This window comes from Leptonychotes weddellii, chromosome 2 (assembly GCF_054177405.1).
Source record: "Leptonychotes weddellii isolate Sample4059 chromosome 2, ASM5417740v2, whole genome shotgun sequence".
Lineage (NCBI taxonomy): Eukaryota > Metazoa > Chordata > Mammalia > Carnivora > Phocidae > Leptonychotes > Leptonychotes weddellii.
The window spans coordinates 137,685,364-137,704,001 of record NC_138370.1 but is presented as its reverse complement, the minus strand read 5'-3'; the positions used below and the strand labels follow the sequence as shown (position 1 = coordinate 137,704,001).

The 18,638-nt window shown below is 42.9% G+C and overlaps 1 protein-coding gene across 1 annotated transcript; it reads left to right on the top strand.

The window, feature by feature from the left end:
- The first annotated feature begins 4,951 nt into the window (after positions 1 to 4,951).
- Positions 4,952 to 15,808, top strand: SPINK2 (serine peptidase inhibitor Kazal type 2). The gene is made up of 4 exons (XM_006730832.3): positions 4,952 to 5,113; positions 5,974 to 6,026; positions 14,186 to 14,295; positions 15,483 to 15,808. The coding sequence occupies exons 1-4, from the start codon at positions 5,059 to 5,061 to the stop codon at positions 15,526 to 15,528; spliced, it is 264 nt and encodes an 87-aa protein (XP_006730895.1). The 5' UTR covers positions 4,952 to 5,058; the 3' UTR covers positions 15,529 to 15,808.
- The last annotated feature ends 2,830 nt before the right edge of the window (positions 15,809 to 18,638 follow it).

Genomic DNA, 18,638 nt, shown 5'->3' with positions numbered 1-18,638 from the left:
CTTAACCAACTGAGCCACCCAGGCGCCCTACTTGTGGACATTTAGGTGGCTTCCATACCTTGGCTATTGTAAATAATGCTGGTATGAATATAGGGGTGCATATGTTTTTTGAGTTAGTGTTTTTGTTTTCTTTGGATAAATACCTAGTATGTAGACTGCTTTGGGTAGTATGGACGTTTTAACGATATGAACTTCCAGTCAATGAGTACAGACTATCTTTCCATTTCTTTGTGTCATCTTCAATTTCTTTCATCAATATTTTATAGTTTTCAGAGTACTGGTCTTTTACTTCCTTGGTTAAATTTATTCCTACATATTTTATGCTTTTTGTGCTTTTTAAATTCTTTTTGATGCAATTTAAAATCTAACAGTTTCACATTTTACACTTAAATTCATATTTCACTGGAACACAGCCATGCCCTTTCTTTGAATTATGGTCTATGTCTGCTTTTGTACTATAATATGGCAGTGCTGCCTCATTGGGACAGACTGCCTGATCCACAAGGTCTCAAGTATTCACTCTCTGGCCCTTTACAAAACATGGTGACTCTTGTTTCTGGTTAACAAATGCGGAGACGACTATATGAAAACACCATGGGTAAAATATTTCTAAGTTGCAATATCACTGTTTGGAACCAAATTACATGAAGGCAGCAGCATCCACCCACATACATTTATAATAAATCTATCTTGAGGGGTAAATGGCTTTCTTTTTTATTTTTAATATTTTTTTAATTTTTATTTATTTATTTATCAGAGAAAGAGCACAAGCAGGGGGAGCGGCAGGCAGAGGGAGAAGCAGGCTCCCCGCTGAGCAAGGAGCCCGATGCGGGGCTCGATCCCAGAACTCTGGGATCACAACCCGAGCCGAAGGCAGGCACTTAACCGACTGAGCCTCCCAGGTGCCCCAATGGCTTTCTTTTTGAAGCTGAAATTCCTACTAACACAACTCTAAGCATCGTTCCTGAGTCTATGCTCAGATTTCAGTTTGTATTCCTGAAGCATCAGAAACAAAGGTGTTTATAAGCAAGTATTTGTTATTTGGTAATAGAAATCTAACAAAGTTGAGAGAGAGAGAGAGTGTGTGTGTGTGTATAATATATATAACATATATAGTCCTTGATGAAAGTCTTTGGCAAAATAAGCCATCTTCATTTTATGGCCTTTATTCCAAAAACTTACATTATGTGACTCAGAAATGTATTAGCACAACTCATTCCAAATGTACCCTCTGGCCTCAAACATGACACTAGTCAGAACTCAGCCAGGCGTGGTGCCAGATGGAGTTTAAAACTGCATATTGTCTTCTCATCCCAGTACTTGAGCTTGCTAAAATCAAAGGGTGGGATACGAGACTGTGCCAGTCATTAGATTATCGCATATCAGCTCTAAAACCACCCTTCCGGACTCTGTGAGGCTAGAATTCATTTCTGCTTTGCCAGCTGGCTTCCTGAGGTTTCCAACAGGATGTGTTAGGGGGACCCTGCAAGGCAGGACCGAGGAGAGACTTGATCCTGCATGCTGGCTATTTCTTCCAGTGGGGTCCCCCGACCCCCCCCACCCAAATGTCCCCTCACTGGCTGTAGCAGCTGCTTCCAGTCTCTGGCTTTGTCACACGTCTCAGACGGCCTCACTGTGCTCCCTCAGACCCATCAATACTAGGCTTGCAATATCCCTGCTCAGAGGTCTGAGTCTCCACTTTCTGGCAACTCTCCTCCGAATTTCTAGATAATCTCAACCTCTTCTTTCTCCCCAGACCTAGGGGTGATACCTATGGCTTGAGGTTGCCATCTTTGTGGGTTACCTCATTGTTCCCTTTCTGCTTTTTTGAGTTTTCCAATACTGGCCTGGCTTATGCCTTATGTTCAATTCTCTTTGGGAGAATTCCTAGTGAGGCTCCTGTTTTCTAGACTGGACCCTAACCGATACAGGGAATATTTCACAGGGTCAGCATTTGACACAGAGGCGTAGGAAGCAGAAAAGAAATGGATCTGCCAATTCACTAACTTGCTGTGCCTCTTTAGTAAAATTATTTCTCTTTCTCCAAACTTCTCATTAAGATTTGCTGAACAGTTACCAAAATTTGTATTCAGAATTAGCAAATATCTCAAAGGGTGCTTGTTTAGGGAGAAAAAAAAAATCAGTAAATCAATATTATTCTCCAATACTATATGAGTTATTGTTAGAGAGCATTAATGTATGTGTTTCTGTCAAAATAAGCTTTCTTTTGTTAAATTTCTTAAAATGAAATATTTTAATACGAAATGATGCATGCATGTATTTATTTACTTATTTATTTTTTATCACATTCATATACTAGTTTGCTAGGGCTGCCATAACAAAGTACCACAGGCTGAGTGGCTTAACTAACAGAAATGTATTTTCTTGCAGTTCCAGAAGCTGGAAGTCCAAGACCACAGTGTTGACAGGTTTGCTTTCTTCTAGGCCATGCTCCTTGGACTGCAGATGGCTGTCTTCTGGATCCTCACAAGGTTCTCCCTCTGTTTCGTTTGTGTCCTAATCTCCTCTTCTTATAAGGACACCAGTCATATTGGATTAGGATCTACCCTAACAACTCTTTCTTGGGTTTGATTTCTTGTTTCCTGGATCCTATGTCTCCCCCTTTCTGGTCTATTTGCTCGTTGTGATGTCAGTTTAACGTTTCCGAGATTCACTAATTCAGCAAACATTTACTGCGCTTGCGCCAGGCCCAGTGCTAGGCACTAGGGATAGGCAAGAAAGAGAGACAGACAATGTTGCTGCCTCCAGACTGCAATGGCCCTGTGACAACACGATGGCCAATGTGACCTGAAATAGGAGCAGATGCCCGACTGCCTAGGAACAGAGTTACTGCCCTCTTGACAAATGCCATCGTGGAGAAAATAGAAAGGGACTAAAATGTATTGAGTTCTGCCATGTCTCAGCACATTTATGTACATTACCTCATTTCATACTCACAAGATTCTACGATTATACTACCATTTTACAAGGAGAAGGCGGAAGTGGAAGCTCTGAGGTTCAGAGCTCATTTGGTAACTTGCAGAGCCGAGTCTTCAACTGCAAAACTCTTCACAGCCATGTTATGTGATGCTGCAAAAATGAATGCATACAAACCCAGGAATTAAGGTTTAACTCCTCCTTAACCCAAAGAGCCATTTTGCTTATGCACACTAGTGATTTGTTTTATTCTGACCGTCCTTTTAGGTAAGGTCCTGATTCCCTAGGAATCCCTCACTTATTCATTTAATACTTGTTGAGCTGCTGAGATTCATGTGAGGCACTCTTCTAGGTGCTGGAGATAAACCAGTAAACCAAAAAAGAATTACTCCCCTCTTGGAGCTTAAACAAGTAGAGAGTGTCACAAAGTTTAAAAAAAAAAAAAGTCAAGATAAATTCCATGGGTAGGGAAAACAAAGGACGGTAAGGGGAATAGGAAGGGGGCAGTACTAACTTTTTTTTTTTAAGATTTTATTTATTTATTTGAGAGAGAGAGAGCACAAGTGGGTCGAGGGGCAGAGGGAGAGGGAGAAGCAGGCTTCTCACTGAGTGGAGAACCTGAGGGGAAGGGGCACAATCCCAGGATCCCGAGATCATGACCTGAGCTGAAGTCGGACGCTTAACCGACTGAACCACCCAGGCGCCCCTACTAACTTATTATTTATGGTCAGGGAAGGCATTTCTGGTATGGGGCTGTTTGCACAGAGACAAAAGGAAGGGAAGGAAGAAGCTATGTAGATATCTAGGCAGAGGGAACAGCAAATGCTAAGGCTCCTGGATGGGAGCAAGGAGGCCAGTGTAGCTGGGAAGAGTGAGTCAAGGAGGAACAGTAAGAGACCAGCAAAGGTTTTAGAGGCCATAGTAAGGACTTTCGTTTTTACTCCTAGCAAGGTGGGAAGACATTGGAGAGCTTTGACGTGACCCTCAAAAGACATTTTGGAAGTCTCGTAGGCTACCTCCTGCCCATATCTGGCTTCCTTTTTATAGCAAACTCCCAAGAGTTATCTAAACTTTCTGTCTCCACTTTCTCACTTCATCCCTTTCAACCCTTGCCATTTGGGCCCTGAACCCCATCACTTCTCTGAACTAGTCCTTCTTAGGGCCATTAGTGACTATATCTTGCTAAAGCCCATGACCATGCTCAGTCTGCCAAATTCTCAGCCTCACGGCAGCTAGTGACATGCTCACATTACCTCCCCAGTGTTCCCTAACCCGACTCTAGCCTGGTTTTCTTCCTCCTTCACAGCTTTCTTCTCCACATGGGTCACTCCTCCGCATCCAGGAGTGTCCCAGGGCTCTGATCTGGACCTGCTATACTCTCTCACTGGGCGTTGGATCCATGATTCGCAAATACCTTTGATCTGCTGATGTTTTCTTCTGCAACCAGAACAAGTCCAAATTCCTTATCGTGGCCTACACCATCACACGGGCTACTGGCCTTGGCTTCCACCTCCCTCCCCCTTCCCTGTCCCTCACCAGCGGCTCCAGCTGAAACCCTGAGCTGGTTCCTGCTTCGGGATCTCTGCACTGGCTTTTCCTTGAGCCTTTCCTCTTCACCGGGCTTCCTTTCTCTCACCCTTCAGTTTCTAGTTCAAATGCCGCCTCTGAAAGTCTTCCCCTTCTCCCAACACTCTCTAGCACCTAATTTGAGAAATTATTGCGTGGATTCACCTGGTATTTCCTGCGTCACCCCATCCCCAACACCTACACTAGAAAACTTCCCGAGAGCGGGGACCTCCTTTGTTTAGTCGAGCGCCAAAACACTGCCTCGGACAGAGTAGATGCTGAAGAAGTAGGGGTTGGCTGGCAGAGCCCCCAGAGTTGCTCCCCAGGGCTCTCACGAGGTTCCTGTTTGCGGCACGGAGAGATCTTGCCCTTAATGGCTCACTCCCATCCTCGGCGGGATGGGAGGTAGGGGATAACAACGGCCCCTCCCCCCGTCGCCCCGCCCCCCGCCCCCCTTCCCCCAGGCCAGCCTGTCGCCCCTCCGACCTGGTCGCGCGGTGCTTGTCGCGCATCGCGGGAGCGGGCGGTGATCTGACGGCTGGCCGCAGAGGGAGCATGGCGCTCTTAGCCGTGCGCTTGGTGCTGTTGCTCCTGGCCGGGGACTTGGCAGGTAACGCTCACCGCTCACCGGGCCTGGTCGGCCAGGACGGGGTGGGGGGTGGCGTGGAGGAGTATCAGAGGGTGGGTCTGGCCCCCTGGCTACCCACCCTGGGATCCCGGCCCCCCGGCGGCCCTCGGCGCACCCGTTACTGGCGGTTCCCGCGGCCTGCGGTCGTCTAGGGAGCGCGAACGTGCGGGGCGTGCAGGGCTGGGGGGTGACGGTGGAGGCAGTGATACTCTTTCGTTCTTGCTTGGCCTTGGCTCCCGGCTCCTTCGTGGCGACACCCTGCTGTCTGCTCTTTCTCCCTTGAAGCAGATTATCTGGAACCCAAGATCAGAAGTTGTTTTTTTATGGACACAGTGGCCCTACCGAACCTCTGCGGGAGATGAACAGGAATAGGGCTTGGGAATGCCAGGCGCGCCAGGCACGCTGAGGCTTATGAGAAAGGGGCTTTAGTCCAGCCAGATTTGACGCCCACTCGAAAATGGAGTTAAAACGGTAGCACCTAACGTTAAGTTTTGCGTTTGTTACCCTGAGCCACAGAGGAGAAGAATATCGTGAATTATTAAGAGTTCCTTCTCTTTTATTCCATAGCTCCGAAGTTCTTTCTCAAGCAAGCCTGTTAGGGTGGTCAGTTACAGAACCTGGACCAAGTGTTACTTCTGTGTGTCTGCCAGGAGAGGTGCCAGAAAACAATACCCTTCTTTGGGGGCGTGGGGCTGGGCAATGGGGGCTGATGAAAGAAGGTAGGCATCTAAGAGAACGGGAGAGGGTGTGGCCGGGATAAATCACAGGCTGGATTCTAAAAGCTCCTTATGAATAAGAATTGACCTTAATCATATACTTTAATGTCTGTTTTCTTCTTTCAGTCTCTTTGGACTCTTTGAGCTCTGAGTTTGACCAACATTCAGAATACAGAACAGTAAGTAGGAAACCACCTGTATTGTTTCCACTAATATAGTGAAGTCCAGACGGTTTGGGTTGGGGCTGGTTTTCAAGTCTGGCCTGCCACCTGTTCTTTTTTTTTTTTTTTTTGGACCTGCCACTTTTGAAACTGTTGACTGTCTCTTCAGAAATCAGATTCTAAGGCAGACTTTTTGATGCAGATCAAAATTGTAAATTTTGGTTGAAAATAGCTCAGTCCTTGAAGGCCTCAGCACTTTGTTTCCTTTAATAGTTTCTTTGATGATTCAAAAGGTCCTTGGTCTAATGGTTATATCTTGTACTAGACATTTTATGAACATTATCTAGATAATAATGTTCACAGAGTGTCCTTACTGCAGCCTATCTTTCTGCCTGTACTTTCCACTGCTTTCCCATAGCTTGTGCTCTTCTATGCTTATGCTATTGCCACATTGTTTTTTGTTTTATTATTTTTTAAGATTTATTCATTTTAAAGATTTTATTTACTTATTTGTCAGAGAGAGAGAGAAGGAAAGAAAGAGAGCAAGCGCACAAGCAGGGGAAGCGGCAGGCAGAGGGAGAAGCAGGCTCCCTGCTGAGCAAGGAGCTGGATGCAGGACTCAATCCCAGGACCCTGGGATCATGACCTGAACTGAAGGCAGATGCTTAACCACTTAACCACTTAACTGACTGAGCCACCCAGGCATGCCTATTTATTCATTTTAGAGTGAAAGAGAGGGCATGGTGCAGGGAGGGGCAGGCAGAGAGAGAGAGGGAAAGCAGACTCCCTGTTGAGTGGGGAGCCCAATGTGGGGCTCCATCTCACAACTCTGAGATCATGACGTAAGCCGAAACCAAGAGTTGGATGCTTAACTGACTGAGCCGCCCAGGCACCCCTATTTTGTTTTGTTTTTATTTTAATTCCAGGGTAGTTAACATACAGTGTTATATTAGTTTCAGATGTTAGTGCCACACTGTTTTAATTACTGTAGCTTTGTAGTAAGTTTCAAAATGGGAAAGTGTGAATCCTCCAACTTTTTCTTCAAGATTGTCTTGGCTTTTCAGGGTCACTTGCCTTTCCATATGAATTTAAAGATCAGTTTGCCAATTTCTGCTGCAAAAAAGGCAGTTGGGATTTTTGATAGGGATTGCATTGAACCTGTAGAACCATTTAGGGAGTATTGCTATCTTAAGAAAGTTAAATCTTTTGATCCATGAATATGGGATGCCTTTTCACTTATTTAGGTCTTTAATTTCTTTCAACAATGTTTTGTAGTTGTTGGTTTTTAATTCTTTTTTTTTTTTTTAAGACTTTATTTATTTATTTGAGAGAGAGAGACTGAGAGAGAGAGCACATGAGAGGGGGGAGGGTCGGGAGGGTCAGAGGAGAAGCAGACTCCCTGCCGAGCAGGGAGCCTGATGCGGGACTCGATCCAGGGACTCCAGGATCATGACCTGAGCCGAAGGCAGTCGCTTAACCAACTGAGCCACCCAGGCGCCCGGTGTTTAATTCTTATACTTCTTTTGTTAAATATATTCCTAAATATTTTATTCTTTTTAATGCTGTTATAAATGGATCTTTTTCTTAATTTCATTTTCAGATGTTTCACTGCAAGTGTATAGAAATACAATTGATTTTTGTATATTGATCTTGTATCCTGCAGTCTTGTTGGACTTTTTAGTTGTAATAGTTCCTTTTGTATTCCTCAGACCTGTCTATATAAAGAGAAATTTTATATAAACCAGAAATAGTTTTATTTCTTCCTTTCCAATCTGATGCCTTTTATTTATTTTATTGCCTAATTGTCTTTGCTAGAATATTCTATGCCATCTTGAATAGAACAAATGAATATGGACATCCTTGTCTTATTCCTAATTTGGGGGAAAAGCATTCAGTCTTTCACCATTAAGTATAATGTTAGCTGTGGGGGTTTTATAGATGTTCTTTTATAGAAGATCTTTATAGATGTTCAGGTTGAGGAAGTTCTCTTTTCTGCTTAGTTCGTTGAGTGTTTTTATTATGAAAGAGTGTTGGAAGCTCCTTTAAATTAAACTGCTTTGCTCTCAGGTCAAACACTTCCCTCACCACTGTGCCTTTGGTTAGTCTGCTTTATTTCCTTGAGGTAGACATTCTCTCAAACCTCTCTAATCTAAATTCTATCTACCACCATGTATATTTCTTTTTTCAAAATTATTTTATTTTTTTCCATGTGTATTTTTTATTTTCTTACTATACACTGAACTTTTTTTTTTAAAGATTTTATTTATTTATTTGAGAGAGAGAAGGCACATGAGAGGGGGGAGGGTCAGAGGGAGAAGCAGACTCCCTGCTGAGCAGGGAGCTCGACGTGGGACTCCATCCCAGAACTCCAGGATCGTGACCTGAGCCAAAGGCAGTCGCTTAACCAACTGAGCCACCCAGGCACCCTATACACTGAACTTCTTACAGGCAGGACTCAATTTGTCTTTGTACTTCTCTAACATCTATCTTAAAATCTTTTTCATTTATTGAATAAACAAATGAGGGGATATATCTGGTAAAGTATTTGAGAACCTTTCAAAAGAAAAGATTCAGAGTATAAGGCTCAGAGAATTACTTAGAAGCATATCACATCCTTCTACAAAAATTAAATTGATTCTAAGGAATAAGTAAAAATGTGATGTGACTGGGATGCCTGGGTGGCTCGGTTGGTTAAGTATCTGCCTTAGGCTCAGTCCATGATACCGACGTCCTGGGATCGAGTACCATATTGGGGTTGTTGCTCAGTGGGGAGCCTGCTTCTCCCTCTGCCTGCTGCTTCCCCTGCTTGTCTCTCTCTGACAAATAAATAAATAAATAAAAATCTTAAAAAAAAAATGTGATGTGGCCCTCTTCCAGAATGAGAGTGTCTTCTAAAGCTCTGAGGAGCAGTCTACCATGGGTAAACTCTCCTCTGTAGTTGGCATGTTGTCGGGTGTAATTTAGAGCCTCCCTAGATGGTGGACTTGTTATGAATTTTATATATATATATATAAATATATATATAACATATATATATAATTTTTTATTATAAAACTAAGATTAGTGGGGGCATAATTTATTAATGAAATTATTTGACCTCATTGGTAAGAGTGAAAAGTATTTGTTCATAAAGCCTCATGTCTCAGCTCAGAGTAAATCCAGGAAGTGAGTAACCTGAATTTAATAAAGTTAAATGGTGGATAGCCAAAGCTAGCTTTGAAATCATTAGAATTAGACTGGAAACAGCCTGGAATACCAACATTGTCTTCCAGCTGGGTAGATCCCTTGGGGATCTGAGAGACATCAAAGGTCTTCTGCTTAAACAACAAAACAAACAAAACTTCCTTACCAGCCTGTTAGTCCTCCTCAAAATCCATATATTAGTCATTCTTTGAGATGAAAGCATTTGAAAGCTTCTGTTGAATATAAAAAACCCTAAGACCTGCAGGCTAAATAGATTGATTTTGATTAGTTGTTTATCTAGTCAGTCAGAGAGTGGGCATAGGCAAGATATGTTTTGGTTAAAAATGGGGTTGCAAGAAAGGTCTAGAGCTGGGGTTCCCTGAAATTGTGTGCCAAATTGTGTGTCTCAGTGTATTCTCCTTAGGTTCCATACATAGTCTAAGTGGACTGGATGTCAAGATGATTGGGAACAGCAGTTCCTAAACCCAGTCCTAGCTGAATCAGAATTCAGGGACCTCTAGACACATGGATTCTAACCCTGGAGATTCTAATTGAGTAGGTCTGGCATGAGGCCCCAAATCAGTATTTTCTTGTTTTGTTTTTTTTTAAGTTTTTATTTAAATTCCAGTTAATTAACATACAGTGTAATACTACTCTCAGGTGTATAATATAGTGATTCAACACTTCCATACATCACCTGGTGCTCATTCTTTTTAATGCTATTATAAATGGATCTTTTTCTTAATTTCACATCACAGCAAATGCTCTCCTTAATCCCCATCACCTATTTCACCCATTCCCCCCCGCAACACACATCCCCTCTGGTAACCATCAGATTGTTCTCTATAGTTGAGTCTGTTTCTTGGTTTGCCTCCCTCTCAGTTTTGTTTTCCCTTTGCTTGTTTGTTTTGTTTCTTAATTTCCACATATGAGTGAAATCATATGGTATTTGTCTTTCTCTGACTCCTTTTGCTTAGCTCACTAGCTCCATCCTTGTCATTGCAAATGGTACTAAATCAGTGTTTTTAAGCTTCTGAGGTGACGTGCACAGGTAGCCCTCTCTGGGTCCACCGGGGCTAGTTGTTAACACTAAACACTCACTGAACACCTTCCACTTAAGCAACTCACAAATGACCCTCTCCTTTCTCTCTGAACAATCCCCACAGCATAATGATCACTTACTGGCTACAGATAGCCTACTCTCTTGTATGCCAGTAGGCTTTTTCCCATTGGTGTAGTTGTATTCCTACCCATACTTAAGTGTGTGAGTTCACAAGCCTGTTATGGCAGTTACCAGCCTTATTTTAACCAAAAATGTAAGGACAACATAAACATGAGTGTAAAGAAATAAAGTCATAGTTTATATGAGGACTGAATTGAATGCTTTTGAAAGACTTGCTAAAAGACAAATTGCTAAACAAAATTGCTGTTGAATTAGGTATAGGTGAAACAACTATTGTATATTACGTTGTTTTAAATTCTCACTGTACTTTTTTTAAGATTTTATTTTTAAATAATTTCTATACCCAACGTGGGGCTCGAATCTACAACCCCAAGATCAAGAGTCACATTCTTTACCAACGGAGACAGCCAGGTGTCCCTTAAATTTTCACTGTATTTTAAAATAGTGATTCTCAGGGACGCCTGGGTGGCTCAGTTGGTTGGGCATCTGCCTTCAGCTTAGGTCATGATCCCATTGTCCTGGGATCGAGTCCCGCATCGGGCTCCTTGCTCGGCGGGGAGCCTTCTTCTCCCTCTCCTTCTGCCTACTGCTCCCCCTGCTTGTGATCTCTCTCTCTCTCTCTGACAAATAAATAAATAAAATCTTTAAAAAAAAAAATAGTGATTCTCAGCCGGGGGCAATTTTGCCCTCTAGCAGACATTTAGACTGTTATTTTTGATTCTCATGATAGGGGGGATGACACTGGCATCTAGTGGATAGAGAATATCCTACAACAGACAGGATAACCTCCCACCCCAAAGAATTATCTGGTCCAGAATGTGAATTATGATTGAGAAATCCTGTTTTATTTTATTTTTTTATTTTTATTTTTTTTTAAGATTTTATTTATTTATTGACAGAGAGAGACACAGCGAGAGAGGGAACACAAGCAGAGGGAGAGGGAGAAGCAGGCTTCCCCGAGGAGCAGGGAGCCCGATGCGGGGCTCGATCCCAGGACCCTGGGATCATGACCTGAGCTGAAGGCAGATGCTTAACGACTGAGCCACCCAGGTGCCCCAAGAAATCCTGTTTTAAAGAAACCAAAACAGGAAATCATGGACTTATTATGTGTGGACTTATTATGGGTATCATTTTTGTAGTGATAGCACAAAGAACTCTTAATTACAGTTGACCCTTGAATAATGTGGGGGTTAGGGAGTACTGATCCCCCCTCCCATAGTCAAAAATCTGAGTGTAACTTTTGACTCTAAAATTTATTTATTTATTTTTAATTTTTTTTTTAATTTTAAAGATTTTATTTATTTATTTGAGAGAGAGAGCATGAGAGGGAGGAGGGTCAGAGGGAGAAGCAGACTCCCTGCCAAGCAGGGAGCCCGATGCGGGACTCGATCCCGGGACTCCAGGATCATGACCTGAGCCGAAGGCAGTCGCTTAACCAACTGAGCCACCCAGGCGCCCTTGACTCTAAAATTTAACTGCTCATAGCCTACTGTTCACCAGAAGCCTTACTGATAACATAAAGAGTTGATTAGAGGCACCTGGGTGGCTCAATTGGTTAATCATCTGACTCTTGATTTCGGCTCAGGCCATGACCTCAGGGTCATGAGATCAAGTCCCTCCTTGGGCTCTGACCTGGGTGTGGAGTCTGCTTAAGATTCTCTCTCTCCCTCTGCCCGTCCTGCACTCCTCCCTCTCTCTCCTTCTCTACAAAAAAATTAAAAAAAGAGTTGATTAATACACATTTTGTGTATGTGTTACATCCTTATCTTACCTGTATTTTTATAAGTTAGAGAAAAGAAAATGTTATTAAGAAAATCATAAGGAAGAGAAAATACATTTAAACCCATGTTGTTCAAGGGTCAGCTGCAGTTGAAACATTCAAAGGAAAGGTCCTATCTCTTGTATCAGTTAGGATTAGATTCGGCTGCAAGTAACAAAGACTTAAAATAGGAGCGCATGGTGCTGCCATCCTACAATGTGGCCTGTGAGAGCGGCCCTACAAGGCATCATCTTGCTGAGCCCTGGGGAGCACATCAAGCTCCGAAATGAGGGCTGAACGGAGGATGGAAAGGGTCAACAAAACCTCTTGTACTTTAGAGGTTGGCCCCTGGCCAGCACTGTTTAGGTCTTTATAAATCCAGATAATATCAATAGAAACATGTGTTGCATTTATTCAGTGCTAAAACAGGGTGACTCTTTTATTCTGAAGTGAGGAAAAGTGATCACGATTTACTAAAACAAGTATATATATATATAAATGTGAATATATAAAACAGAAAGGTAGCGGGCCATATGTTTGACCTTTGTTAAAGTGAGACTCTGCACACCATAGTCTGATCACTATGACCATGTCTAGTCCTGGCCCTGCTGGAGATGAGCAGCTAGCAGCAAGATATTTTATCTGCCTGGCCTCAAATCCATCTAATCACAGGATTGAGTGCCATGATCCCCATCAGTTTCTTGGGGCTGCTGTCATAAAGCACCACAAACTTGGGGGCTTAAACAGCAGAAATTGATTGTCCCCCAGTTCTGGAGGGTAGAGGTCCTACATCAAGGTGGTGGTAGAATTGGTTCCTCCTGAGGGCTGGGTGGCGGGGAGGGGAATCTGTTCCTTGCCTTTCCCCTAGGTTCTGGTAGTCCCACGGGTTCCTTGGCTTGTAAATGGCATTCTCTGTGCCTTCACGTGATCTTCTCTCTGTTTGTGACTCTATGTCCAAATTTTCCCTTTTTATAAGGACACCAGTCATATTGGATTAGGGTCCATTCTACTGACCTCATTTTAACTCAATTCCTTATATAAAGACCCTATGTCCAATAAAGTCACTTTCTGAGGTACTGGTGGTTATGACTTTAACATCACTTTTTGAGTGGGTACAATTCAACCCATAACAACCCCTAAGGAAGGTCCAGTTATGAACCTGTTGCTTTCTTTGGGTGCTCATGGTTACATGCCAGTATCTTAAAGGTCCAGAATAAAACATTAGATTCCTGAGTTGTCTTGACATTATGTCAAGGGATTAAGGTGGAATGTAACAACATTAATGTGGAGATAGTAGTAGAGTGCAAATTACAAAGCTAGAGGATTGGAAAGTGGGTATGGTGGCCTGTCTTGGACTTTCATTTAAAAATCAGCCAGACTGGGGCACTTGGGTGGCTCAGTCATTTGGGCGTCTGACTTTTGATTTTGGCTCAGGTCATGATCTCAGGGTCGTGAGATAGAGTCCTGCATCGGGCACTGCTCTGGGTGTGGAGTCTGCTTGAGATTTTCTCTCTCTCTCTCTCCGTCTCTCCCTCCTATCTCCCCTCCCTTTCTAAACAAATAAGTAAAATTAAATTAAAAAATAATGAATAAATAAAAATCAGCCAGACTGGGGAGGTCCTTTTCTTACATAGTAGGTATTAAATCATTGCTTCAATGTTGCATCTGGTTTTTGCATTAGAAAAATCATTTTGTGTGTGGAAAACAAATATTTTTGTAGGATGTTTCTAGGAAATCTAGGAGACTTGGGACTTTGTCTTCCCCTCAGCTATTTTGTTTGTTTGTTTTTTTTTTTAAAGATTTTTTATTTATTTATTTGACAGAGAGAGACATAGCGAGAGCAGGAACACAAGCAGGGGGAGTGGGAGAGCGAGAAGCAGGCTTCCTGCCGAGCAGGGAGCCCGATGTGGGACTCGATCCCAGGACCCTGGGATCATGACCCGAGCCGAAGGCAGACGCTTAACGACTGAGCCACCCAGGCGCCCACCCTCAGCTATTTTGTGATGAGAATGTCTTAGTTCTATAATTTCTGTCCTCCTTTCTCTTTTCTAGCCAAACTGCAATCAGTATAAATTACCAGGATGTCCCAGAGACTTTAGCCCCGTGTGTGGAAGCGACATGTCCACTTATCCCAACGAGTGTACTCTGTGTTTGAAAATCAGGTAAAATCATAATTTTACAGTATAGACTAGTCAAGTTTTCTTTAGTCCTTTTCTTGATTTTTGATTACTTAGGAAGTAGCAACTCTTTTCTTGGATGTCAGAATCAAATGTGACATTATCTGTTTTCAGACTGACATTTAGAAAGACAGACTCCTTCAGTGCATTTTCCAGGTCAAAGTTAGAGAATGGCATTTGTGATTAACCAACTAGAGGCCAGATAATCAGGTTATGTTACTATCCATGGATGGGCAGTTTCCCCAAATTAAGAGTATATCTAATAGTTAAACTGTGTGAAATATCTAATAGTCATTTATTTTATTTATTTATTTATATTTTTTATTTAAAAAAAATTTTTTTTTAAAGATTTTATTTATTTATTTGAGAGAGAGAGAATGAGAGACAGAGAGCATGAGAGGGAGGAGGGTCAGAGGGAGAAGCAGACTCCCTGCCGAGCAGGGAGCCCGATGCGGGACTCGATCCAGGGACTCCAGGATCATGACCTGAGCCGAAGGCAGTCGCTTAACCAACTGAGCCACACAGACGCCCCAAAATTTTTTTTAAGTAGGCTCCAAACGCAGTGTGGGGTTTGAACTCACCACGTTGAGATCAAGAGTTGTATGTTCCACCGAATGTTCCCTCGAATATTCTTTTAAATTCAGAGGGCATGTGCAGGTAACCTGTACAACCTTCATTACAAGTTGGGACATAGGTCTTGATAATTCTGCCTAGGAGAATACTAAGTAGTATGTGTTACACCTGATGCCCTAATGTCACTCACAGGGAAAAAATGGCAGAGTTGAGGATTTCACATTCATTGTTTACCAGGTTTAGCTCTAAAAATGATTAAGTCAGCATCCCCTTAGAAGGAATCTAATGTGGGGCGCCTGAGTGGCTCAGTTGGTTAAGCGACTGCCTTCGGCTCAGGTCATGATCCTGGAGTCCCGGGATCGAGTCCCGCATCGGGCTCCCTGCTTGGCAGGGAGTCTGCTTCTCCCTCTGACCCTCCTTCCTCTCATGCTCTCTGTCTCTCATTCTCTCTCTCTCTCAAATAAATAAATAAAATCTTTAAAAAAAAAAAAAAAAGAAGGAATCTAATGTGTAATGACGTGGGTCTTTTGGGTACAAAGAGCAGGACAGTTTCAGTATGGTGGGTAATAAGTGTGTCTTTATGGTTGTTCAATTTGCAGGGAAGATGGGCATGATATTAAAATAATCCGGAGTGGGCCATGTTGATGGAGCGGTTTATAGAAGAGAACTTGGAGAAACCACCTTCAACAGTATGCTGGATGAATTCCATTTCCCCTTTTCTCTTTCCTATGTTCCTTTGCATGGGATTTGTTAGCCCACACTTTCTGAGAGGAGGTGTGGAAGAGAGCTATGTGCAGTGACTGATAATTAAAACAAACACAAAAAAATCCTTGTTTCTTGGCTTTTGCCCCTTGAGTAAAGCTTATTACCCAGGTGCCTTGTGCGTTGCTTTATTTAGCTGGAATAAAATCAGCATTGTCTTCAAGTAGTGCTGTTCTCTGTTGAATACCCATTCTTACTCAGCAGGCTCCTGGTGGCTCTTCTCTCAGACAAAGGTGAATTTCATAATGGCGAAGTGGAGTCATTATTGAGAGAGCAAGATTTATTCTCCTTCCCCTTTCCTGCACATCTTTCATAGTTAATGTATAGGTACGTGGGACAGTGTTCTGCACAGGACACACACCCATGAGACACTTGGAGCGTGAGATTGTAACGCGAGCTGGTAAAGTCACAGAATCATGTGGGTAGAAATATTTCCTAGATTCAGTGTCTTCTTTCAATAGTTCCCCATCAGGGTTAATGCAGGTACTTGGCTTTTTCCTCCTTTTAGAGCAGGGTTCTCAACCCTGGGGCGATTCCCCCCCAGGGGACACCTGGCACTGTGTCTGGAGGCATTTCTGGTGTCACAGTTGAAGGGTGGGCACCACTGACATCTAGTGGGTAGATGCCAGAGCTGTTGCCAACATCCTACAGCACCCAGGACAGCTCCTAACAACAAAGAATTTTTCAGTCCAAAATATCAGCAGTACTGAGGTTGCAACATCCTGTTTTCGAGTTTGATACAACATAAGAATAAACGTTAGCAATGATAAAGGTGACGGGGATTACTTTAGAATGATGTTTCCAGGTGGAGGATTTTGGTCAAGTCCTGGGTGTAAGTGCTAGCTTCTAGCACCAGGAAACCATGAGCCATGAGGCAAGAGGTGGCTAAGAGAGTGTGTAGTGGAAAGAATATGGCTTCGGCATCAGCTAAACCTGAGTTCGAATTCTGATTCCAACACTTGTGCTTTGGTTTTCATATATGGAAAACGGGGTAATGCTCAACTCAGGGAGCTGTTGAGAGGAAGCTATTTAGCACAGTGCTTGGACATAGAAACCAGTGAAATAGTAGCTGCTGTTATTTCCAGTATCCTTCTTAGAGAGAAAGAAACTGAGGCCCACAGAGGCAAACCACCTTGCCCAAGGTTATAGAACACAGTGAAAATCTGGACTAGAAGCCTGGGTCTCCAAATGCCCAGTCCTCTGTTTCTTAAATGGAACAGAAGCAACAAAGCGGGAAGTTGTATAACATACGTGGGCTACAATTCATGTTCTGTAGTTATTTTTGGCTTAAAATTTTCATTTTATAAAAGTAGTATATCCTCTTTGGAAAATTAAGAAATGCACAAGTATATTTAAAAAGTGAAAGTCATGCCCATACAAGCCTCCAGAGGTAACCAGTATTAACCTTTTGGAACATTGTGTCCTTTTCACTCTCCCTAAGTATGTGTGTGTATATCAAACCATATAGACACACAGAAACACAGGCACACACACACGTATACACACATACTCCTGTCCTATAAACTCGCTTTTCTCCTTATATTAGAGATTTTATTTATTTATTTGACAGAGAGAGACACAGTGAGAGAGGGAACACAAGCAGGGGGAGTGGGGGAGGAAGAAGGAGCAGGCTTCCGGTGGAGCAGGGAGCCTGATGCGGGGATTTTTTAAACGTTAATATAGATTGTTCTTTTCAAAAGCTACATAGTATTTTATTATTGTGCCATAAGTTTTCCAGCCTCTATTGATCTATATTCAGATTGTTTATTAGGATTCTCTTGGTTGAAGCTGGAAGAATCCCAACTCAAACAGCCTTAGGCTAAAGAGGGAGTTAATTGGCCCATGTAGTCGTATTTGCAGAAGAGCAGGGTAGTGTTAGCGTCAGAGGCTAGATTTAGTATTTACTTGCCTCAGAGGCAACTGGGGACTCTAATGCATCAGGAGTCCCCATGTCCTCATGTCTCATTTCTGGGTTTTTTGTTTTGTTTTATTTTCTTTTTTGTAATTTTTAAAAAAGATTTATTATTTGAGAGAGAGAGAGAGACAGAGCTTAAGCGGGGTGGAGGGGCAGAGGGAGAGGGAGAAACAGACTCCCTGCTGAGCAGGGAGCCCGATATGGGACTCGATCCCAGGACCCTGGGACCATGACCTGAGCCCAAGGCAGACCCTCAACCGACTGAGCCGCCCAGGCGCCCCTCATCTCTGTTTATTTTGGCATAAACAGCTTCATTCTCAGGCTGGCTTCACCTTATGTGTAAGAGACAAAATTGGAAGTTCCAGATTCTATCTTGGCAGCTTCCTGACCTGACAGGAAATAATGCTTTTCTACCAGCTCCAGGTGAAAAAAATCTTCTAGAGTCACAGCCCCAACACTAGTACTACCTGAAAAAATGTCCTGGACAAAGACCCTGATTGGTTCATGTTAGATTACACATCCACGCTTCAGGCCGGTTGTTGTGGTCACAGGAAGTACGGTGGTGTAGGATTGGTTCAGCTGACATGGGACATTGGGTGCATTGTGTCCGGAGGGAGGAAAGGGGACAATCCAAGAGGAAAAAAAATCAACAGATGTTAACTATAGGTTGTTTACAACTTCTAATGATTATAAAACTGTTTCAGAGAACGTTATTGTACGCACTCCTTGTCACTTGAAAAAAATATATATTTACACATACACAAGGTGAAAATAGCTCTAAAATTTTTTTCTGAGAGAAATTTATGCTTGTGTAGTACACATTAATCATTTGGTGTACCCAGCACCTCTGCCTTCTGCCCTAAAGAAACATTGCTTCTGTCTTCCCCTCTCCTTTTCCACCCCACTCCCAACTTCTGGCTGAATAGAGCTGCCGACTCTGGAGGTAAGCTGAAGTCATAATTCCCACTACCCTGCTCACAGGGTTGGTCTGCAGTGGGTTTGTGACCATTCAGAGTCCATCCTCGGAAGAAGAGCCTGTTTCCTTCTCGGTGGTGAGATTGAGAGGCTGTGCCTGGGG